Source organism: Sus scrofa, chromosome 17 (genome assembly GCF_054392235.1).
Source record: "Sus scrofa isolate SSC_HxYL_T2T_F1_AM1 chromosome 17, Sscrofa_HxYL_maternal_Yorkshire_Landrace_v2.0, whole genome shotgun sequence".
NCBI lineage: Eukaryota > Metazoa > Chordata > Mammalia > Artiodactyla > Suidae > Sus > Sus scrofa.
The window spans coordinates 47,845,086-47,869,171 of record NC_139399.1 but is presented as its reverse complement, the minus strand read 5'-3'; the positions used below and the strand labels follow the sequence as shown (position 1 = coordinate 47,869,171).

General features: G+C 44.1%; 1 protein-coding gene and 1 long non-coding RNA gene across 5 annotated transcripts in view; one reads left to right on the top strand and one right to left on the bottom strand.

Moving 5' to 3' along the window:
• Nucleotides 1–16,818: 16,818 nt before the first annotated feature.
• On the bottom strand, nt 16,819–21,836 carry LOC146395293 (uncharacterized). Its single transcript, XR_014832293.1, has 3 exons — nt 21,741–21,836; nt 21,448–21,554; nt 16,819–17,019 (listed from the first exon to the last, which is right to left on the bottom strand). It is a non-coding gene; the product is annotated as an uncharacterized LOC146395293 (long non-coding RNA).
• Nucleotides 20,761–24,086, top strand: part of SAMHD1 (SAM and HD domain containing deoxynucleoside triphosphate triphosphohydrolase 1) — a 52,787-nt gene continuing 49,461 nt past the window's right edge. For 3 of the 4 annotated variants that reach the window (XR_002339825.2, XR_014831726.1, XR_014831725.1), the window contains exon 1: nt 20,761–21,038. Coding sequence is in view for 1 of the 4 variants with exons in the window: in NM_001292105.1 (NP_001279034.1) it covers nt 20,831–21,038 (208 nt within the window). In the remaining 3 variants the exon portion in view is untranslated. 4 annotated transcript variants of the gene reach the window in all.

Below are 24,086 nucleotides of genomic sequence, written 5' to 3'. Positions count from 1 at the left end.
ACGGCAACGCCGGATCGTTAACCCTCTAAGCAAGGGCAGGGACCGAACCCGCAACCTCATGGTTCCCAGTCGGATTCGTTAACCACTTCGCCACGACGGGAACTCCTCTCTTTGGCTTCTTGTACATGGTTGTGCTGTCATTCTGTTTTAAGCTAATGGATCAGTGAACTTGTTTACAATCTGATTTTTTTTTTTATTAAATCTGGTATTTTCAAGAAAAAAAATACAGGAAAGATTAAAAGGGCTTTGGATTTTTTTTCTGAGTTTATTTCAGATATTTGCATTTGGAATAAAAATTCTGTTTAGTGGGTCTAATATTTGCACAGTTAAGAATCAGGCATTATTCAATCTATAACATTATGATGCAGTGTTAAAATACTAACCAGATATTCATACACGATGGAGTACCACACAGGCCCCCTTGCTTCATTCAGGGCTGTGCTCAAGTGTCAGGTCACAGCACTTCCCAGCCTTTCCTGTACTCTTAGCATGTCTTATTTTTCTTCCCAGAATTTATAACCTACTCATGTATTATCTAAATCCACCACTAGTATTAAGCTTCATGTAAGTGAGCTTTTTTTTTTTTTTGCTATAGTTTTTCCAGAGTGTAGAATGATGCATTGAGAAAAGTATGGACTTGATGTTTGTTGAATTAGTGAGTCAAGGAAAGAGGCTTAGGGATGCTTTTTATAATAACTATATCTCACATGGTATTAAGCATTTTCTCTGTGCCAGACTCAATTCTTATAAAACCCTATAACAATGCTGTTTTATAAAGAAGGGAATTAAAGCTCAGATATTTTAAGTAACCTGCCCAAGGTTACAAGATTCAAACCCAAGTACTTTGGTTCTATAGCCCAATTTTTTTTTAATTCAACGAAGTTGAGGGTTTTTTGGTGTGGCTATATATATATATACTTATAATTTAAGTTTTATGTTATATAATATGTATAACTATATATATAGTTATATATATGACATAAAACTTACCATTCAGTCATTTTTAAATGACCAATCTCCAGAACTTTTTCATCTTGCAAAACTGAAACTCTGTACCCATTAAACAACTCCCTTTCCCCCCTCCCTCCCTGCCCCTGGCAACCACCATTCTACTTTCTGTTTCTATTATTTTGACTACTTTAGATACCTCATCTAAATGGAATCATACAGTATTTTTTCTTTTGTGACTGGCTTATTTCACTTAGCATAATATCCTCAAGGTTTGTGCATGTTGCAGCACATGTCAGAATTTCCTTCTTTTTAAGGATGAATAATATTCCATTGTATGTTTAGGCCAATTTTGTTTATCGTCACCCTTTGCTGAACTGCAGCCCAATTTTAGTCTATAAATTATACTGTGTCTTTTGATATTAATCTTGAGGTGACAGATTTATATCCTCCATATTCTGGAAAGTCCCAGGTTATCTTCCTTAAGCCTCTCTCTTCCTTTGCCTCGGGAAACATTCTCATGTCTTGTTTCTATTTTGGAGCAGAACTTCTCATCCCTACCACTCACAGAGGAAACTCAGCTTGTTAAAAGATTTCCATCGAAAAAGTTGATGACAAGTATTTGAGAGAGTGGTTGTTAATGTGGTTCAATAACAATCTTCTCCCTTCACTCAATCCTTCTCTTCCAGATCCTCACGCCCGGTTGCCTCCTGGGAGTCCTAGATTCCTTCTCTTTATTACATCTTCTCTAACCTGCCCACCTTGGAAGCCTTAGCACCAGCTTCCACCAACATCCTGAAGATACAGTGTCACCTTGAATTGAGGATCTTTCTTCCAAGGAACATTGCTCTCCTCCTCAGAATCTAGTGCCAGCTTATTCCCAGATACTCAGCACACTCGATAGGAGAACGTTCCCTTCCTGGCAGCCACCTCACATGTAGTATAGTATGCTTCTCCTTAGTAGGGATAACTGAGGTTTTCTCAGTCTTGTAAAAAAGGTGAATAAGGGCATCTTATACGCTACTATGTGTATTAGTGTACTTTCGCTCACAGTATTGGGAAATACAATATATTTATTACGCAAATGCAATTCCAAATCCAGTCCTACTGGGTTAGTGGCTTTAAACCCCACCTTTCTAGAAAGATGTTAATCACAATGATTAATTGATTTTCCTTGTTAATCACAGTGAGTAACAATCCCAAACACTGGAATGCCTTCATATCCTTTCCTTGAGATAAATTTTTAGGTGAGAAGGATTATTATGTGACAAGATATTTAACTTTGAGGAAATAATTTTTTTTTTTTTTTTGCCTTTTTGCCTTTTTGCTTTTTTGCCTTTTCTAGGGCCACTTCCCACGGCATATGAACGTTCCCAGGCTAGGGGTCTAATCAGAGCTATAGCCGCCGGCCTACACCAGAGCCACAGCAACGTGGGATCCGAGCTGCATCTGTGACCCACACCACAGCTCACAGCAATGCCGGATCCTTAACCCACTGAGCAAGGCCAGGGATGGAACCTGCAACCCCATGGTTCCTAGTCGGATTCGTTAACCACTGCACCACGACGGGAACTCCAAGGAAAGAATATTTTTAAAAAGATCAGGAGCTCCCATGGTGGCTCAGTGTTAACAAACCCAACTAGTATCCCTGAGGATGCCTATTAGATCCCTGGCTTCACTCCGTGGGTTAAGGATCCGGTGTTGCCATGAGCTGTGGTGTGGATTGCAGATGAGGCTGGGATCTGGTGTGGCTGTGGCGTAGGCTGGCAACTGCAGCTCCTATTCCACCCCTAGCCTGGGAACTTTCATATGCCACAGGTATGGCCCTAAAAAGCAAAAAAAAAAAAAAAAAGCAAATGCTTTCTTAACACTTGAATTAATATCTGTTTTGGTAATGATAACACTCTTAGAGTGGAGAAATGGGCAAGTATGTATGAGAATTTATTTTGCATGATATCCAGTAGAACAGGAGTTCTTGGTTGTAACTACCTCCATAGTTGTCAGAAGCCTGGGGCCCAAAGATTGGGAACCACTAAATCAAAATGTTCAACCTGAGAACCTGAACTCAGGAGCAGATATCACATAGTACAAACATGTTTGCCATTTATATTAGTCTGCTAGACTGCCTTAACATTATACCATGGCCTGGGTGGCTTAAACAGCAGAAATTTATTTTCTCACAGTTCTCGAGGCTGAAAGTCCAAAATCAAGGTGACAGCACAGTTAGTATTACTGAACCAGGTCCATTTGCCCCACATGCAGCAAGTCAGACACAGAGACACCAAGGTTTATAGTCAAGAAAGTTTATGGAGTTCCCGTCATGGTTCAGCGGTTAACAAACCAGACTAGTATCCGTGAGGACGCAGGTTCGATCCCTGGCCTTGCTCAGTGGGTTATGGATCCAGTGTTGCCATAAGCTGTGGTGTATGTTGCAGACACAGCTCGGATTGCTCATAGCTGTGGCTGTGGTGTAGGCTGACGGCTACACCAATTTGACCCCTAGCCTGGGAACCTCCATATGCTGGTGGTTCAGCTCTAAAAAGACCGAAAAAAACGGAAGAAAGAAAATGAGGAGTTCCCGTCGTGGCGCAGTGGTTAACGAATCCGACTAGGAACCATGAGGTTGCGGGTTCGGTCCCTGCCCTTGCTCAGTGGGTTAACGATCCGGCGTTGCCATGAGCTGTGGTGTAGGTCGCAGACGCGGCTCGGATCCCACGTTGCTGTGGCTCTGGCATAGGCCGATGGCTACAGCTCCGATTCAACCCCTAGCCTGGGAACCTTCATATGCCGTGGGAGCAGCCCAAGAAATAGCAACAACAACAACAAAAAGACAAAAAACAAAAAGACAAAAAAAAAAAAAAAGAAAAAGAAAATGAGAGAGAGAGAAAGGCAGGAAGGCAGGCAGGAAATAAGTTTATTCCTAAGGCAGACAAGTGAGAAGATGGAAGAATAAGTCTTGGATCCACCTTCCCAAAGGCAAAAGAGTTGGGGTATTTATGGGATAAGCAGAGTGCTCTTAAAACAAAGCAAGGTACTTCAGGACCCTCTTACATACAAAAATCCTTTCATGTCTCCCATTTCTCTTTTGTAGGAAAAAGCCATCAGCTTCCTAGACTTTCCCTAAGTTCCAAAGGGCACTTTCTAATAAGAGAAATGAGGGAATGCAGAAACAAAGGAAAAGCAGTTAAGAAAAGTAATGACAACATTGTAGCAATAAAGCAGAGTCCTACCTAGTTCCTCTTTAAGATGTGTGTGTGTGTGTGTGTGTGTGTATAAAACAATCTGATATATATCTTGAGTTGTTCTGCTAGAACTAAGGCCCCCCTGCCACCCAAGTATAGGATGGTGACAATGCAGAGCATAAGATTCCTGGAGCACCACTTACACCTCACCACCGACCAAACAGAAGGAAGTTGTGCATCCTTCAGCCTTCACCCCAAAAGTTGTCTTTAAAAACTCTTCCCTGGAGTTCCCGTCGTGGCACAGTGGTTAACGAATCCGACTAGGAACCATGAGGTTGCAGGTTCGGTCCCTGCCCTTGCTCAGTGGGTTAAGGATCCGGCATTGCCGTGAGCTGTGGTGTAGGTCGCAGACGCGGCTCGGATCCCACGTTGCTGTGGCCCTGGTGTAGGCCGGTGGCCCTGGTGTAGGCCGGTGGCTACGGCTCTGATTGGACCCCTAGCCAGGGAACCTCCATATGCCGGGGGAGCGGCCCAAAGAAATAGCAACAAAAAAAGACAAAAAAAAAAAAAACAAAACAAAACAAAACAAAAAACTCTTCCCTGAAGTTTCTGTGTGGCTCAGCAGGTTAAGGATCAGACATCGGCAGTGCAGGGGCTTGGGTCGCTGCTGTGGCATAGGTTCAGTCCCTGGCCCAGGAATTTCTGCATGCCACAGATGCAGCCAAAAATAAATAAATAAGAATAAAAACTCTTCCCTGAAAACTATGCAAGAGTTTCAGTCTTCTGAGCATGAGCTCCCCATACTCCCTGTTTGGCGCCTGCAGTGAAATCTGTACACTTCTTCACCTGGCAACCAGATGTCAGTAAATTGGTCTGGCTGTGCAGCAGGTGAGTGGACCCAAGTTCAGGTAGCTAACAGTCTTAGGTGTGGGGAAATATGATTGGAGGAGGGGAAAAAGAGAGAGTGTTCTGCGCTGGTGCTTCTTGGTTACATGCTTCTGCATATTCAAAATAGAGGTGCTTGGCATGATCTGAAGGTGGAGTTTTCTAGCCCTCTGACATCGTAAAGCCATTCACTTGACAGCTGTGCAAGCCCAGTTTTAGGGTTGGTTGTCCCAACCAACCCCCAGCTGTCTTATACTGGTCAGGAGCTGACTCCAAATTCCTGTAAAACAAGTGAGTTTCATGAAACTGGGAAGAGAGAAAAAGAAAGAAAACTAAAGCGTACTTGAGACAGTTTTAGCAAGCTGTTCCCTTATCTGTTGTTCTATAAACGTTGAGTCATTTCTGTTAGTCATCAGCTTCTGTCAACTTAATGGGGCAATTATTTCATTAGTTTCTTGTAAGACTTCTCTTCCTGGCTTCCAGACAGCTTCCTTCGTACTGTTTCCTCACCGTGGGCTTTCCTCTGTGTGCACAAAGGAGAAGAGAGATCTCTGGTATCTCCTTTCTTATAAGGACACCAAGTCTTATCATCTGGATTAGGGCCCCACCCATGTGACCTCCCTTAATCTTAGTTTCCTCCTTAAAGACCCATCTCCAAATACAGTCACAGGGGGGCCTAGGACTTCACCTTACGATTTTGGGGAGATACAGTTCAATCCATAACACCGTGTGTCCACTCAGTGAGTGGCAGAGACTTTCTCAGACAAAATGTTCTTTGTGAACTTGGTCAACAGGCAGTGGTATTCACTAGGGACTATAGGGCATGAGTGTTGAGGACTCGGCTAGACTAGAATAGTTAAAAGCATCACTACAAGGAAAAAAATCAGCCATATAACACTGAATATCTGAAACAGTCCTGTTGGATACTGAAAATGTGTATCAGGGATGTTTTCGGCTATAAATGAGAGAAAAAAAATGCAAAAATTCAAAACACAAAAGAAAATTCAATTGAAATTGGCTTCAGAACTAAGGAAGTTTATTGGCTCATGTAGTCGGAAGTTGCCAACAATCAGTATCATGGCTGCAAAGAACTAAGACCTTTAATTTGGGGTATTAAGAAACGCAATTCAAGAAGACACAGTTTAGGGAAAGACCAGGAGTGCTCTAGGAAAGAAAATAAGTCAGAGGCTTATAAAGACAAAAGCCACAAGGCTGTCAAAGTTGTTTGGCAAGAATTGTGATTGAGGGGTTCCTGTTGTGGCTCAGTGGTAACAGAGCCGATTAGTTTCCATGAGGATGGGTGTTCAATCCCTGGCCTCACTCAGTGGGTTAAGGATCTGGCATTGCCATGAGCTGTGGTGTAGGTCACAGACACAGCTTGGATCCCGTGTTCCTGTGGCTCTGGTGTAGGCCAGCAGCTGCAGCTCTGATTCAACCTCTAGCCTGGGAATTTACATGTGCTGCAGATGTGGCCCTAAAAAAAAAGAATTGTCATTGATTCTGATGAAAGTAAGGGAACATTTGTACTTAAGGAATAGGCTGTTGCTGGTTTTTTTGTTTTTCTGGCCACATCTATATCACATGGAAATGCTTGGGCCAGTGATTGAACCCACAGTGTAGCTGTGGCCTGTGCCACAGCTGTGGCAATGATGGATCCTTAACCTGCTCTGCCACAAGGGGACTTCCTGTCACTGGTTATTTTAGGGTAAGGTCCATAAGCATCGTGACTTTGTGGCAAATGTTCTAGATGCCTGTATTAAGAATATAAGTGGTCAAAAGTTCAGACTCCATCTGGGCCAAGACATGCATAAGTCCTCTTTCCTCAGTGGCCTCCCATCTCCATTTTAGAGATCTCTCTAAGTAAGACCTACTCCATTTTTATTTTTCTTTCCCATCTCCCTGTTTTGATCAAACTCATTCTTTGGGAGGCATCAGTGATCGACCATTTGGTTATTTGGCATCGACACTGACTTCCTCTGTGCTGGAGTCATCCCAGAGTCCTGTCTCACAGAGGAGGGAAGGAGATGGTAGTGTGAAAGCTACGTATGCTTTTAGAGAGTTTATGGCCGCCTTTGAGCAACAAGGAACCACCTAGGATGTGAGTCTTTAGCAGCATTCAAAATAAGAGAAGTTCATGGATCTTCATTAGAGGGAGTCTTATAAGAGTGGTCAGCCATCTCCAGATGTTTAGCTATTATTTTTCTTTTTAGTCTTCTCCAAGACTGGATGTGAGGTCATTCATAGCAGTTGTTTACTTTTTCATATGATTTATTAAATGAATATCATAGGTAATTCATCTGATCCTAAGTCTTGGTTTTGGATTTTTATTGTTGTTGTTGTTAGGGCTGCACCTGTGGCATGTGGATGTTCCCAGCTAGGGGTTGAATCAGGGATGCAGCCGCTGGCTTACACCACAGCCACAGCAACACCGGATCCTTAACCCACTAAGTGAGACCAGGGATTGAACCCACATCCTCATGGATACTTGTCAGGTTCGTTGCTGCTGAGCCACAAAGGGAACTCTTGGTCCTAAATCTTGGGAAAGCTGTCCACATCAAATGTCATCTGCTTCATTATCCTCGCCTTTGTCTGGTTAACTTTAGTTTTCTAGACTGTTTTGACATCCAGGCCAGAGGTGGTGCCTTTTTAAATGAGAGACTCGAATCCATGAGACAATGCCCTTAAGTTTAGCAGCACAAGGGTTAGTTAATAATACCTGGTAAGGTCTCCAACAGAGTTGTAGGGTATCTTTCTGAAGGTGTCATTTCCAATAGATATAGTCGCTAGTCTATTTTTTCCTGAGGGAGTAAATGCTTTAGGCCACAGCAGCTTAAATAATTAGTCATCTTAGGCGTTCCCATCGTGGCGCAGTGGTTAACGAATCCAGCTAGGAACCATGAGGTTGTGGGTTCAATCCCTGGCCTTGCTTAGTGGATTAAGGATCCGGTGTTGCCATGAGCTGTGGTATAGGTCCCAGATGTGGCTCGGATCCCATGTTGCTGGGGCTGTGGCGTAGGCTGGCAGCTACAGCTCCGATTAGACCCCTAGCCTGGGAACCTCGATATGCCACGAGAGTGGCCCAAGAAACGGCAAAAAGACAAAATAATAATAATAATAATAATAATTAGTCAACTTAAACGTGCTATGGGGGTGAAGGGATGCAACAAAAAAAAAAAAGAGTTTGCCAGGGAGCCAGAAGAACCAAGCAGCTATCTTGGGTTTCCTTAGCGCTGCACCCCCCCCCCTTAATTTACTTTATATCCATTGTTTACCCATCTTAATTTCTCTGACTCAGGAACAGACTGTTGCCATGTTACAGGATATCAAGATGGCGAAAGTATGGCAATGGGTTTGATTCTTCTGTAGAAACAGAATGGACTTCATCCACATATGCCACAATATTTTCAGATTCCACTACTGCCTCCTTTGCTTGAAAAGTCAGGTAAGGCATTTCTTTTATACACAGTCCTTTTAGTGTAAGCCTCAGTTTGATGACAGATAGCATTTTATGCCAGGACCTAGCAGACTTCCATGAATTTCGCACAACTCCAGGAACACTTAAAACACATACCTATATAGATACAACATAAAGAAAGCGTAACATTACTTCTTATTTGACAATATTTCCCATGTAATTAAACATATGAAATACACCTGTGTTTAATGTCTCTTCCTTTACAAGGAATGAGAACAAACCTTAGATATTTCAGAGGCATTCTGAACTATCTCATATCTCGAAGTTCAAGTCAAAAAGAATTCATTTAGAATTTCATTTTGAATGGCCAGCAGGCACATGAAAAAATGTTCAACATCACTAATTACTAAAGCAATGCAAATCAAAACTACAATGAGGTACCACCTCACACCAGTTAGAGTAGCCATCATTAACAAGTCAACAAACAACAAATGATCTGTCTACAAAGCAGAATTAGATCACGGAGGTTGCAGGTTCAATCCCTGGCCTTGCTCAGTGGATTAAGGATCCGGCGTGGCCATGAACTGTGGTGTAGGTTGCACATGCGGCTCGGATCCTGCGTTGCTGTGGCTCTGGCATAGGCCGGTGGCTACAGCTCCGATTCAACCCCTAGTCTGGGAACCTCCATATGCCGTGGGAGCGGCCCAAGAAATGGCATAACGACAAAAAAAATAAATAAATAAAAATAAATAAAAACTTCATTAGGAGTTCCCATTGTGGCACAGTGGAAACGAATCCAACTAGTATCCATGAGGGTGTGGGTTGGATCCCTGGCCTTGATCAGTGGGTTGGTGATCCAGTATTGCTGTGAGCTGTGGTGCAGGTTGCAGACACGACTCGGATCTGGCATTGCTGTGGCTGTGATGTAGGCCAGCAGCTGCAGCTCTGATTAGACCTAGTCTAGGAACATACATGTGCTGCACATGTGGCCCTAAAAAGCAAAAAATTAAATTAAAATCAAATAAATAAATAAAAATTTCATTAGACATTAGACAACGTAAGTCATCATCCTAAGTTATTTTTCTAGCTGGCAAATTTTGTAACAGAAATAACATGAGCTGACTTGACTTTTAGTAAACCAAAGGTAGAATAAAAATATTGTACCTAATGTTGATAATTCTAAGGATACGTCTGTATTAATTAAACCAGTACACTTAAACTAGCTTTTATTTACTAAAGATTTAATCCTAGATCATGTGAACTTAAAAAACATTTGGGTTGGTTTCTATTATATTTTCGAAAGTATAATTTATATAGTGCTTGCTTTTTTAAGCCAATTGCAAAGACTCTTTTACAAATTAATTTTAGCAATACCATCCAAAGGTAGAAAAAATATGACATATCTATAGCATATCTACATATAGACGCACATGAATATAGAGACAGATGCAAACAGTGGCTTGATAGTTTTGTTTTAAATTTTTCTTTGAACTAGATCTTTGGGCAAAGGTGCTTCTATAGCAGTTTGTATTTTTAAAAGTCTTCTCTCCTCCTTTCTTCCTTCCTCTCTTTTTTTCCAGTTTTAGGAATTGGAGATGGTCAAGATACAAGCTCCTAGACAGGTTACAAGCCTTTTAAGATAAATAAGGGAGGTTTGGGGAATGATCAAAAGGAATGGGTGAAATATGAACTGCCTCTATAACTGCATTTCCAGTTTTGCAAAGACTCATAAGGTGTAATTTAAATGACATCATAGGCTGATCCACCTATCCAACTACTTTATTCTCAATTTGCTTCTTTATATTAGGGAGATTTCTAACTGAGATATAAATCATAAGGCTTTTATGTTTTGCCAAGGCAATGTTGTTGGTTCCCTTTAGCATGTCCAATTAATATTGCTCGAAGGGTGCATTTACATGCCTTAGTCCAAAGGTTACAGGTGATGGTGTTGGTGCCATCCTCATTGGGCCTGGTTTTATTTTATTTATTTATTTATTTATTTATTTTTGTCTTTTTGCTATTTCTTTGAGCCACTCCCGAGGCATATGGAGGTTCCCAGGCTAGGGGTTGAATCGGAGCTGTAGCCACTGGCCTACGCCAGAGCCACAGCAACGCGGGATCCGAGCCGCGTCTGCGACCCATACCACAGCTCACGGCAACGCCAGATCGTTAACCCACTGAGCAAGGACAGGGATCGAACCCGCAACCTTATGGTTCCTAGTCGGATTCGTTAACCACTGCGCCACAACGGAAACTCCAAGGCAGCTTCTTTTAAAACCAGGTCCAGGAGTTCCTGTTGTGGCGCAGTGGTTAACAAATCCAACTAGGAACCATGAGGTTGCGGGTTCGATCCCTGCCCTTGCTCAGTGGGTTAGCGATATGGGTCACAGACGCGGCTCGGATCCCGCATTGCTGTGGCTCTGGCTTAGGCCAGAGGCTACAGCTGCAATTGGACCCCTAGCCTGAGAACCTCCATATGCCGCGGGAGTGGCCCAAGAAATGGCAAAAAGACAAAAAAAAACCAAACAAAAAAAAAAAAACAAGCTGCCCTTGCAGGAGAGGAAGATGGATAGTGTTCTGCAAGGAATCAGCCTCAGTGTTATAAAAAAGGAAGTTCGGAGTTCCCATTGTGGCTCAGCGGTAATGAACCCAACTAGTATCCATGAGGATGCCAGCTTGATCCCTGGCCTTGCTCAGTGGGTTAAGGATCCGGCATTGCTGTGGCTGTGGTGTATTCCAGCAGCTGCAGCTCCAGTTCGACTCCTAGGCTGGGAGCTTCCATAATGCCACACATGTGGCCCTAAAAGGCAAATAAATAAATAAATAAATTTAAAAGGAAAGTTCAGAGAGAGAGAGATAGGAAGGAGAGCCTTGTGGCTGAAATTCAGAGAGACGGGAAAAAGCAGAACTGGAGAGAGAGTTCTTGGAAGCCTCAGAGGGTTTTTCTAGTTTGGAAATCTTTTGAGATAATTTTGAGTCAGCTTCTCAGGGGGAAGAAATAGTGGATTCATTATTACAACTGGATGCCTCAAAATACCAATTGAAATATGCTTCCCATTCTCTCTGTGCTATAGCTTTTCTCCAGTAGAGCACACAAATAAATTAATTCAGAAATTTCAAACAAGCCACAAGTGGACCAACAAAGTTGGTCGTGGCATGTGATTTTAGTCCAATGCAAAAGAAATTTACAAGAAGACCTATAAGTTTTAAATGTAAATTGATCTGGAGTTCCAGGTGGCGGCTGCTCATTGGCAGCACCTTTAGTAACTGAGTACTCACCAAGATGAAGCATTCCCTTCCCACGTAACGGCAGCAGCGGAGGACACCCAAATGAAGGCTCAGAACCTGGAGGTTCTGAACCAAGAGGATTTACACATGAGACTCAGGGCCGTTGAGGAGACATGAAGTACAATAGACTCCTATAGGCACCTGACTCGTGTCCATGGCAGCAGCAAGAGGGTTAGAAGTGGGTCACTTTGACTTCCACTTCTAACAAAATATAATGTCCCATCAGTCTTGAGGCTGCAAAGTACAAAGCTGAATTTGGGGTCTTAGGCATTGCATTTGGGAGACATAGATTCAGGTAAAACTGAAAGAGTATTCCAGGAAAGAGAAAGAATCAAGGCAAAAGTTAAAAGGTTTTTAAAGTTGTCTTGTAAGGGAGTTCCCGTCGTGGCGCAGTGGTTAACGAATCCGACTAGGAACCATGAGGTTGCGGGTTCGGTCCCTGCCCTTGCTCAGTGGGTTAACGATCCGGCGTTGCCGTGAGTTGTGGTATAGGTTGCAGACGCGGCTCGGATCCTGCGTTGCTGTGGCTCTGGCGTAGGCCGGTGGCTACAGCTCCGATTCAACCCCTAGCCTGGGAACCTCCATATGCCTCGGGAGCGGCCCAAGAAATAGCAACAACAACAACAACAAAAAGACAAAAAAAAAAAAAAAGTTGTCTTGTAAGAACTATAGTTGGTTCTCCAGCAAAAAGGAAATATTTGTCCTTAAGGGATAATATTCATGAATTACTTAGGGCAATGATCTGGTAAGTATCATAGACTGTCACAAGTTATTTAGGGTGAGGTCTGATAAGTATCTTGAGTTTCTAGAACATCATGCATATGTTCTGGATTTCTCTGTTTAAACAACAAGCAGGAGCTCCCCTTGTGGTGTAACGGTATCAGCACCATCTTGGGAGCACTGGGACGCCCTGCACAGTGGGTTAGAGACCTGGGTTGCAGCAGGTGCAGGGTGGCAGCGGCAGCTGGGATCTGATCCTTGGTCCAGGAATTCTATATGCCTTAGGGCGGCTAAAAAAAGAAAAAAAAAGTAAGGGGCCAAAGTTAAGATTTCATCTGGGTTGTGACATGCAAAAATCCCACTTCTGTGGCCAAAGTTAAGATTTCATCTGGGTTGTGACATGCAAAAATCCCACTTCTGTGGCCTCTGGGTTCCATTTTAGAGAGATCTCTTAGCAATACTGACTCCATTTTTATTTTCTTTTCACAAAGTGCAAAGATAGGATAAATTTTAGGGTTGGCTGATCAAATGGCTAAATAGTCTTATCAAAACTCAAAGTCTGTTCCACAGTATTGGCTTCTGCCAAAAGCTCTCCTCCTAATGATTTGAAGAAAGCATAACCAGAGGCAACGACAAATCCACTTTTTGTCATATCTTAGGGGCTCCCAAGCAAATCTATATTGAATGAAGGCCAGTTGATAACTACCTTTTGAATTTAGGAGCCAATTCTATTGTATGAAATGTGAGTTGAGGACTTAGCGTCGTGGCGCAGTGGTTAACGAATCCCACTAGGAACCATGAGGTTGTGGGTTCAATCCCTGGCCTTGCTTAGTGGATTAACGATCCAGCGTTGCCGTGAACTGTGGTGTAGGTTGCAGACTCGGCTCGGATCCCGCGTTGCTGTGGCTCTGGCTTAGGCCAGAGGCTACAGCTCCAATTGGACCCCTAGCCTGGGAACCTCCATATGCCGCAGGAGTGGCCCAAGAAATAGCAAAAAGCCAAAAAAAAAAAAAAGAAAGAAAGAAAGAAAAAAGAAATATGAGTTGAAATTGGCTTTTAATAATGAATTTAAAAGGATCCATGAGCTATTTTTACTCAGGAGCACCCTGATTTCAGGGGTGCAGCAGCTTTAAGCAGGATCTTAGTTCCCTGTCCAGGAATCAAACTCAGGTTGCCGTGGTGAAAGCATTGAATCCTAGCCACCAGACCACAAGGACCAACAGACTTGATGTAGGTCTCTGGTCTTTGTCTTCTTTGGAAAGGAGTTCAGCAAAGAGACTGAGAGTGGTGAAACAGGTAAAGCGTTTATTTATTTATTTATTTATTTATTTATTTTGTTTTTTAGGGCCGCACTCACAGCACATGGAGGTTCCCAGGCTAGGTGTCAAATCAGAGCTACAGCCACCAGCCTATGCCACAGCCACAGCAACATCAGATCTGAGCCGCATCTTCGACCTATACCACAGCTCACGGCAACGCCAGATCCTTAACCCACGGAGCGAGGCCAGGGATCAAACCTGCAACCTCATGGTTCCTAATTGGATTCGTTTCTGCTGCGCCACGATGGCAACTCCTAAAATGGTTATTAAGAGAGAGAAAATATGTAGGCAGACACGGATGGACTCAGAGAGGGTCATGCACTTTTGGGGTTGTCTGAATCATTTATAAGGGGGGTAATTTTCTGGGTCTTTGGCCAATCACCTTATTTGTTGCCCACATCTGATAGGACTCAAGGCCCTCCCTGATATGCACGTGCATCTTTTAACCAAGATATATTCCAGCACAAGGGTCCCTGGGAAGTTGGCAGTACATATTATGGGCTGGTGCTCCCTCCCTTTTTCACTCCCAAGGCACCTTTCTGCACATGTGTATTTGAGGAGGTCTCCTTGACCTCAGGAATAAGAGAATTAGGATGCCTTTTATCTTTTACTCAAGCAAAGTATATCTCCTCTTTGCTTCTGCCTTTATCTTTACCTTGAAATGTCAGTAGGAGACAAGCTCCAGTTGGTCAGCCTGACAAGTTCTAGCTGTTCAGCCTGCTTTATATCACCTTTCTTTATATATTTTTCAATTATATTAAATTAAATTTTATTTTTTTAGGGCCACACCCACAGCAAATGGAGGTTCCCAGGCTAGGGGTCTAATTGGAGCTGGAGCTGTCAGCCTACACCACAGCCACAGCAACATGGGATCCAAGCCACATCTGCGACCTACACCACAGCTCATGGCAATGCTGGATCCTTAACCCACTGAGCAAGGCCAGGGATTGAAACTGTAACCTCATGGTTCCTAGTCGGATTCGTTTCCGCTGTGCCACCACAGGAACTCCTCTTTGTCTTGAAATGTAAACAGGAAACTGGTTCTAAATGCTTAGCTTGGGGCACATCTACCTCCTGCCTCAACCCCAGTCCCTGAAGTCTAGCCACTTCCTTATGTGTTTGAGCATCTCAACCCCTGAATACATGATCACCCCATCCCAAACACTGAGGCACCCTCAGGTAGTCACCACAAGTTAAACCCTATAGGATGGGATGGCATTCCCTATGACTGCCTAAGAACAAGAGAACTTGTACCCAGCTCAAGTTGCAGATCAGAACAGTGGTTTTCAAGGCTGACCTAGGTTCAGATCCCAAAGCATTTGACACACGTGTATGACCCTTGACACATCTCACCTCTCTGGGCTTCATTTCCACATCTGTTAAATAAAACCTGGGGTCTTTGTCCAAAACCAGTCCTTTTCTTCCTGATGTAGACTTTGCCCTCTCACCCAAGGGGCAACATATGATCTGACTGGGTCAGTCATTTTGTAAAACACCAATTGGTCCAGGAATGAATGCAATCCAGCCCTGTTCACGTCATTCCTGTATGCCTTGGGGGTGAAAAAGGGAGGGAGCACCAGCCCATAATATGTACTGCTAACTTCCCAGTACAGAGATGAAAGAGGCTTTCTTTCCTCTCCAGATATGAAGCTGTAAATACAGCCTCAAAGCTACTTGCAGCTGATAGCCCTCATGTTCCCACATGGTTTGTACCCTCCTTGACTTCATCTCTTAGCACTTCCCTTTATTCATTTTACCCATCTACTCCAGCCTCTTTGCTATTTCTCAAATTTCAGGGATGCTGCTCTTTCAAAGCCTTTATACTTGTTCTCTTTGTCTGGAATGCTTTTCTGTTAGACACCTGCATGCCTGACTCCTTCATCTCCTTCAAGTCTGTTTAAATATCACTTTCTCAAAAGGCCAATTATGAACACCTTACTCAAAATTATGTCTCTATCCCCCTCACTCCTCTTAAAACATTTTTTTCCAAAGGACCAACTTCTAAGTTTATTGTTGTTTCTTTTTATTATTCACTGCCAGTCTCCTCCAACCAGCATATAAATTTCACAAGGGCAGGGGTTTTTGTTTCTTTTGTTCATTGATCTGTCTCAGGTACCAGGCAAATTAGTAAGTTCACAGTAAATATTAATATTTGTTGAATGAATGACTAAATGTACTTATAACCAAAAAATCCAATCTAGCATATTACCTATCCAATGAGGTTGTTATGAGGATTTGAAATTATGGGTATAAAGTAAAGCACAAATAGAATGTCTGACTTATAGTAGGTACTCAAATAAGGTAGCTATTATTATTTTGCAAGGTCTCTTTTTTTTTTTTTCAAAGAATTCCCCAACAGACCTGGAGATAAGTTGCTACACATACAAATAGAAAAAGACTTATGGGAGTTCCCTGGTGGCACAGTGGGTTAAGGATCCAGCATTGTCACTGATGTGGCACAGGTTCCATCCCTGGCCATGGGCGTGGCCAAAACAAAGACAAAAGACTTATGGAGCACACACCAGGAGGTGATCTTTGGAATGGTATGTGTGTATATACACATTTTGTTTTTCAAGTTTTCTTTCTTTTATTATTATTATTATTTATTTATTTATTTTTATTTTTTGGCCATACCTGTGGCATATGGAAGTTCCTGGGCCAGGGATCAAATCTAAACTATAGCTGCAACCCAAGCCACAGCTGCAGCAACACTGGATCCTTAACCTACTGCACCACAGCAGGAACTCCTCCAAGTTTTCTATCTTTTTTTTTTTTTTTTTTTTGTCTTTTTTTTTGTTGTTGTTGTTGCAATTTCTTGGGCCACTCCCTCGGCATATGGAGGTTCCCAGGCTAGGGGTTGAATCGGAGCTGTAGCTGTCGGCCTACACCAGAGCCACAGCAACGCGGGATCCGAGCCGCGTCTGCAACCTACACCATAGCTCACAGCAACACCGGATTGTTAACCCACTGAGCAAGGGCAGGGACCAAACCCGCAACCTCATGGTTCCTAGTCACATTCGTTAACCACTGCGCCACGACGGGAACTCCCAAGTTTTCTATCTTGAGCATTATTTATTTTTTTTTTTTTCAGACCAAGAAAGCCAATACTTAAAAAAAAAAAAAATTTGGTTTTTTTGGCCTGCTTTAGGACTTGGGCAGATGGGAAGGAAAAAAAAGAATGTCTTGAAGTTAGGTTCAAAGAAGGAACCAGGAACTGGTGGTAGGTGGGGCTGAGAACCAGCAGCACAGGTTGAAGAGGAAGCTGTGGAAAGATGTAAAACCACAAGATTAATACTGCCAGAAATAAAGTTACGCAAATCAACTCTATGGGTGGAAGGTAGCTCAGAAGGTCAAGGAATAGTTGCTGGAGGTACTCAAAGTCATTAAGCAATGGGCCTTAAACTACTTGAACTTAGAGTTTTTTCCAGTCCTAACTTTGGTGAGATTGACATCTGGAGGAAAGCTTGAACAGTGATTTCTCTCAATATGACCAGAGCAGAGGGCCTGTGTCTACTAGGCATTTGTTCCCAAGCTGTAGAATGACTGGATGGAATAGTCTCAGCAGGACCGAGTGCAAGTGAAGTGGCAAACTAAAAAGGACCCAAGTTTTAGTCACGATTTAGTCGTGATTTAGTCACGATTCTGTCACTTACCAGCCATGTGACCTTGAGCAAGAAACTAACCACCTCATGCAAAATGTAGGGCCACTACAAAGTGGGGGATTAGGGGAAACATAATAAATATGGCATTCAATTATACTCTTGAACAAGCAAAAACAAATAGAAAATTAAATTCTCAAAAGCAACTGCTTTGAACAAACCTAAGTGATTAAACTTAAAACCCTGCTTATATCACCTTCTATTGCCCAAGAAACCTTGCGGTAGGGGCAGATTTTCCCACAAGTTTTATAAACACAAGTTTTCAAACCAGCCATTGCCACACTGAAATATGTCTTTCACATTTATACTATTTATTGTCTCTTTGCCATCCTCACCCTTGTTTTGGTTTCACAAGTCTTGACAACTGCCATCTTTTCTCAGATTATTCTGTGGTTTAAAGTTATGTTTTTCCGGTCCTGGCCCTTCTATACAGCTTGAGGTCAAGGTGACTTCTCTGTACTTCCCCTCACAGGTCTAGGGGACAAGTAAGCAATTGAAAATTTTGGGTTAACTAACATAAAATAGTTTTTTGTTTGTTTGTTTGTTTGTTTTGTCTTTTTGCTATTTCTTGGGCCGCTCCCGCGGCATATGGAGGTTCCCAGGCTAGGGGTCAAATCGGAGCTGTAGCCACTGGCCTATGCCAGAGCCACAGCAACGCGGGATCCGAGCCGAGTCTGCAACCTACACCACAGCTCACGGCAACGCCGGATCGTTAACCCACTGAGCAAGGGCAGGGACCGAACCCACAACCTCATGGTTCCTAGTGGGATTCGTTAACCACTGCGCCACGACGGGAACTCCCATAAAATAGTTTTAAATCAAAACTCGCATTACTAGAGTTCCCTTGTGTCACAGTGGGTTAAGGATCCAGCATTGTCACTGCTTCGGCTCAAATAGCTGCTGTGACGATGAATCAGTCCTTGGCCTGGGAACTTCTGCACGCCCCTGGCATGGCCAAAGAGGAAAAAAAAGGATGGAGTTCCCACTGGCTCAGCATTAATGAACCTCACTAGTATCCATGAGGATGTGAGTTGGAATCCTGGCCTTGCTCAGTGGGTTAAGGATCTGGTGTTGCTGTGAGCTGTGGTGTAGGTCACAGATGAAGCTCAGATCCTTAATTGCTGTGGCTCTGATTTGACCCCTAGCCTGAAAATTTCCATATGCTGTGGGCGTGGCCCTAAAAAGAAAAGAAAGAAGGAAAACAAAACCCTCCATTACCAAGCAATTGTTGGCAAGCAATTAGGAGCATGGGCCTTAGAGCCAGGCTAGATTGCCTAGGTTTGAATCCAGGCTTGAATCCTAGCTGTGTGACACTTATTTATTTCCTTGTACTTCAGTTCCTTACATCTTAAGGTTATTGCGATACTTTTTTTTTTTTTCTTCTTTTTAGGGCCGCACCTGCAGCATATGTAAGTTCCCAGATGAGGGGTTGAACCAGAGCTGCAGCTGCCGGCTTAGGCCACAGCAGTGCAAGATCTGAGCAGGTTCTGAGCAGCATCTGCAACCTCCGCTGCAGCTTGAGGCAACACCAGATCCTTAACCCACTGAGCAAGGCCAGGGATCAAATCTGCATCCTCACGGATACTAGTCCTGTTCTTAACCTGCTGAGCCACGATGGGAACTCCAGGGTTATTGTGATACTTAAATGAATTAATATTTGTAAAGCCCTTAGAACAGTATCTGGCACACAGTAAAACACTAAGAGTTTGCTCAAAATATTTTGCTCAATGCTAGACCACTGATTAGTTTACGCTGCTTACTGATAATCTATCTCATTCACCCTGTATCTCCTAGATGGGTCTATGGCTGGGTTGACAGGAACTTGTATTGGTAGTAGTAGTTCTTTTACCAGTTAATTGCACAAACCAGGATTTATAGAGAAGTTTGTGTCCTGCCTCAGAGTGGCAAAAATGAGAGGAAGATCCCTGCTATTTCCACAAGCTGTTACCAGCAGGTAGTAAAAGTCCTTGAAAATAAATTGGCCACTTCCTTTCCTCTGGGCAGGGAGTTGGAATGGAGAGAAGGGTTGAGAATTCTTTTAGAAGTCTGAAGTCTGCTCATGTGTGGAAACCTGAAGATAGGCTAAAACTTCACAGACAGGCATCCCCAGGATCCTCTAACTGCCCAGTATATATATATATATATTTTTTTTTTTTTTTTTGTCCTTTTGCCTTTTCTAGGGCTGCTCCCACAGCATATGGAGGTTCCCAGGCTAGGGGTGGAATCAGAGCTGTAGCCGCCGGCCTGTGCCACAGCCACAGCAACACAGGATTCGAGCCGAGTCTGCGACCCACACCACAGCTCACGGCAACGCCGGATCCTCAACCCACTGAGCAAGGCCAGGGATCGAACCTGCAACCTCATGGTCCTCAGTCAGATTGGTTAACCACTGAGCCATGACGGGAATTCTGCCCAGCATATCTTAAAAACTGGTAATGTAGGGGTGTGGAAAAGAGAATAGGGAGCTTGACAAGAGTAGAGCCATCTTGCCACCATCGTCCATCTTGGTTAACTTAAGCTGACCCATATGAGGGCTCTGAGAAAAGCAAAGTCTCTAGGACTTGAGAAACTCCAGGCCCCAATTGTTCTAAGGATATTTGAAAATAGCTGGATTGTACTTGAGGTTAATTATCAGAGTAACAATGTAAGACATTTTGCACAGCTATACATCTTTCTCTATCCTGCACATAATTAAAAGTTAATGTAGCATGTAAAACATGTCAGCAAGCACTATATCTCTCCCTTTCTCTTTGGGGTCCATGATTGGGAAGCAATTCCCCCGTGGACCCACGAGTGTTAATAAAGCTGTTCTCCATCTTCCTGGGGTGTCCTCTGACGTGATTTCTGGGAATTCTACAACAGTAAAATGTAAGAAAACACCTTCACATCAGATTTGAATTCATTCCAGCATCTTCCAGTTCAGCTTCCTGCCAATTTTTCTCTTAATTGGGAAGACAGGGGCAACTTTAAGGCCTTTGAGGGTTTTTTTTAAGTTTAGGGTATCTGAAACACCGCCAAGGGTAAGCCTGGGGTACTCATTAGCTCAGTTCACCAGAAGAGCCCCTGCTCTGGACTGTAGCGGGACGTCCCAGGCACACTCGTTCCAGGCTCCCCCGCCCTTACCAGCACCTCCCTCAGTTCGGCCTCCATTCACTCCCTTTATCGAAAACGTGCGGGTGGGGTTTAGGGCCATTGGACGGTCATTGCGCCTGCGCGAGGGCTGGGGGGCGTGGGGGTGCTGAGATGGGTGGCCGGCCTGGTCCCAAGGTGCGAGCTGTCAGTGCGCCTGCGCGGGAGGCCTGGGGGCTGGCAGTACTTAGCTGACTCGCGGTAGGCGCCGGACTGTCAGTGCGCCTGCGCGTGGGTAGAGCGCCGGGGTTCTAGGCTGTGCTGAGCCGGTTGCTGGGTGTAGCCATGCAGAGTGCCGACTCCCAGCAGCCCTCCAAGCGACCCCGGTGCGATGGCAGCCCGACAACCCCGCCAAACACCCCTCCAGCAGCGGCAGAGAGGTCCCTGGGCCCCAACCTCCACCCTGACCACCGGACCTGGGGCCCGGAGCAGGTGTGCGGCTTCCTAAATCGCAGTGGCTTCGGCGATTCTGAACTGCTGGAACGCTGCCGAGGTAGCAGGGCTGGAGGGCTGAGGGGCCGGGGGCGGCGGGGGGGGGGGGTGGCGGCGACCCGAGGTGGGGCCAGCGGACCTGAGGAGAGGGCGCTCTGAGGTAATGAGCGTGGGGCCTCAAAGAGGAGCCAAGTGGACGAGGGAGCCCGAACGCGGGAGGCACCAGAAGGGGTGGACCTGAAGCGGGGCGCCCAGGAGGGATGACCTGAGGCGGAGAACGGAAACCTGAGGGGGCGAGCACTCGGAGAAAGGAGCCTGAGGCGAGGAAGGGAACTTTACGCCGGAGGCACCCAAAGGGGTGGACTGAGGCGGCGGCTCCCAGGAGTGATGGATGAAGGAGAAAGGGGCGGGGGGGGGGCGTCTGGGGTCGGGGATCCGTAGGAATGAAGCAGACTTTGGGGATTGCGAACCTAGGGTTGGGGGTGGCAGTTGGTCTGACTCTGGTGGCCTTCTTCAGGAACTTGCATCGCCGGCGCCGGACATGCGGGACTCAGCTCCCTTTTTCAGTTCGGAGAGCCTGGTGGGAGGGAGAGTTGCTGTCTCCCGAGCGCGCTCTGCTGATGCAGCTCCATGAACACTTGCCACGTGAGGAGGGTATATTTGGGTGCTTTAAAGTTTCTATTTCCTCTGCTCCCCTCCCAACTTGGGATTTTTCTAAAGAGGAAAGAACTTTTCTCCTCATCTCTGAATCCCCATCACCTACCTTAGCATCCCAGTTGGGCTCAATACATGCTTGATGACTGTACTTGCAGAGCTTGGCCATGATCATGTTTTGTTCTCCAAAAGCAGTTTCCCTCCCTAAATCAGAGCGGTCGGGTGGTTCAGTTGACCAGTGAACTCCCAGGAGCCCACAACTTGGCCGCATCACACGGGGGAGATGTGTGGGTTGGGTGTGCGACTTTACTGGCTCAGGTTCAAGTATCCATCTGCTTGAAATCTACTCAACTTCCCGTAAGGGGTGTGAGGCTTAACCTATTCTTTACCCTCTGAAGTGTTCCATAGGAAGAGAATGTGATTTGCAAATTCAGCAAACTTTTGCGGTTGTAGGGTGGAGCTTTATTTGCTTAGGCTAGGGGACTAGGGTGGGAGGAACTTTAGTGGTTGAAGATTTAAATTTAAAGATAGCTTAATGGGTGTAGGAAATTGTACTTCTTTTTTTCCTTTTTCCCTTTTGTTCTCCACCACTTCTGGGAATGAAATTTTTCTTTGAGTAGCAATAGGTGGGGATGAAGTTGTTTTTATTTATTGTCTTCAAAATATGATTGCCTATATTGTTGATTCTCTCTTTCGGTGGTGTCCTGTAGATTCATCAGTCTTCATGATGATCTGTCCTCTTGACCCACAGTCAAATACTAGCGGAGGGCATTATGTGCTTTTAATTGGTAGAAACTGACCAAGTATTCATAACTGTACATTTCTTACTACCTGCTTTGTTTTGACTACACTTTAGTCAGTCTGCTCTCTCTTCTACTGACCTCTGAACTCTTATTTGCCCCCAACCTAGAGCAAACACTAAAAAAGTGGAATATGCCCCGTGATTAACTTCTCCAGGGAACCAGTTGACCACAGTGGGACAATATCCTGTCGGGCTGGGGTCACTTCTCCTGCAAAGATTTTACTTAATCTCTGCTTGCCCCTCCTTTACAGTATTAAAAAGACACCTTCTTTTTTGTTTGATTTTGAGCCAATTGTAGACTTCTGAGATCAGAATGTTCTCCCTATTGCAATAATTTTTCTCTTTTTTTTTTTTTTTTTTATTTGTCTTTTGGTCTTTTGTTGTTGTTGTTGTTGCTATTTCTTGGGCCACTCCTGCGGCATATGGAGGTTCCCAGGCTAGGGGTTGAATCGGAGCTGCAGCCACCAGCCTACGCCAGAGCCACAGCAACGCTGGATCCGAGCCGCGTCTGCAATCTACACCACAGCTCAGGGCAATGCCAGATCGTTAACCCACTGAGCAAGGGCAGGGACTGAACCCGCAACCTCATGGTTCCTAGTCGGATTCGTTAACCACTGCGCCACGACGGGAACTCCCGTATTTTTTTTTTTTTTGTAATCGGTATTTTTTAGCAGATGATGTGTTTGAGATTCAAAGGTCACACAACTAGGAAAAAGTGTGCTGGATTTTAAGGTTAGGTCTTTGGACTCCAGAATTCATGCTAGCTATATCTTAATATGTGTTTTCATCAAAATACATTGGATTCCCTTAAACAATAAGAGAATAAACAAACCAATAAGAAAAGAAAAAAAAATGGAGAAAAAGTCAGCTAAAAGGAAGGAAAAAAAATCCAGTAGAAAAATGAGAAAATCACAAGGACAGTGACAGCCAACCAGTAAACACAGAAAAAGACATTCACTCACTCAAAATTTTAAGAACACTGATTTTAAAATTTAGATTAAAAAATATTTAAAGAGTGATAATAGGAGAAATGGGTAATCCAGTAAAGTTGATGTAAATGTCAGTTGGCTTATCCCTGGATGGTTTGGCAATACCTTTTTGCTTATAAGAAATTTCACTAGTAGGAATTTATGGAAACAATTGTACAAGTGGCCAAAGTAATGTACAAAGTTATTCTTCTAACCACTGGGTTTAAATAGCAAATACAGTAGGACTGATCTAAATATCAATTGATAGTAGTAAATAATAGTGATAGTCGTTCCTGTCGTGGCTCAGTGGAAACGAATCTGACTGGCATCCATGAGGATGCAGGTTCAATCCCTGGCCTTGCTCCGTGGGTTAAGGATCGAGAGGTGCCGTGAGCTATGGTGTAGGTCGCAGATGCGGCTCGGATCCCAAGTTGCTGTGGCTGTGGCGTAGGCCAGCAGCTACAGGTTTAATTCGACTCCTAACCTGGGAGCCTCCATGTGACTCGGGTGCAGCCTTAAAAAGACAAATAAATAAATAAATAATAGTGATAGCTAACAGTTTATGGAGCTTTAATTTGCGTGAAATAGTATTCTCTGCACTTTGCAAGTTTTATATCTTATAAAATCTTAACAGTAACTGTGACGTAGGTCCAGTTATAGTCATTTTAGAGGTGAACTTAAGACT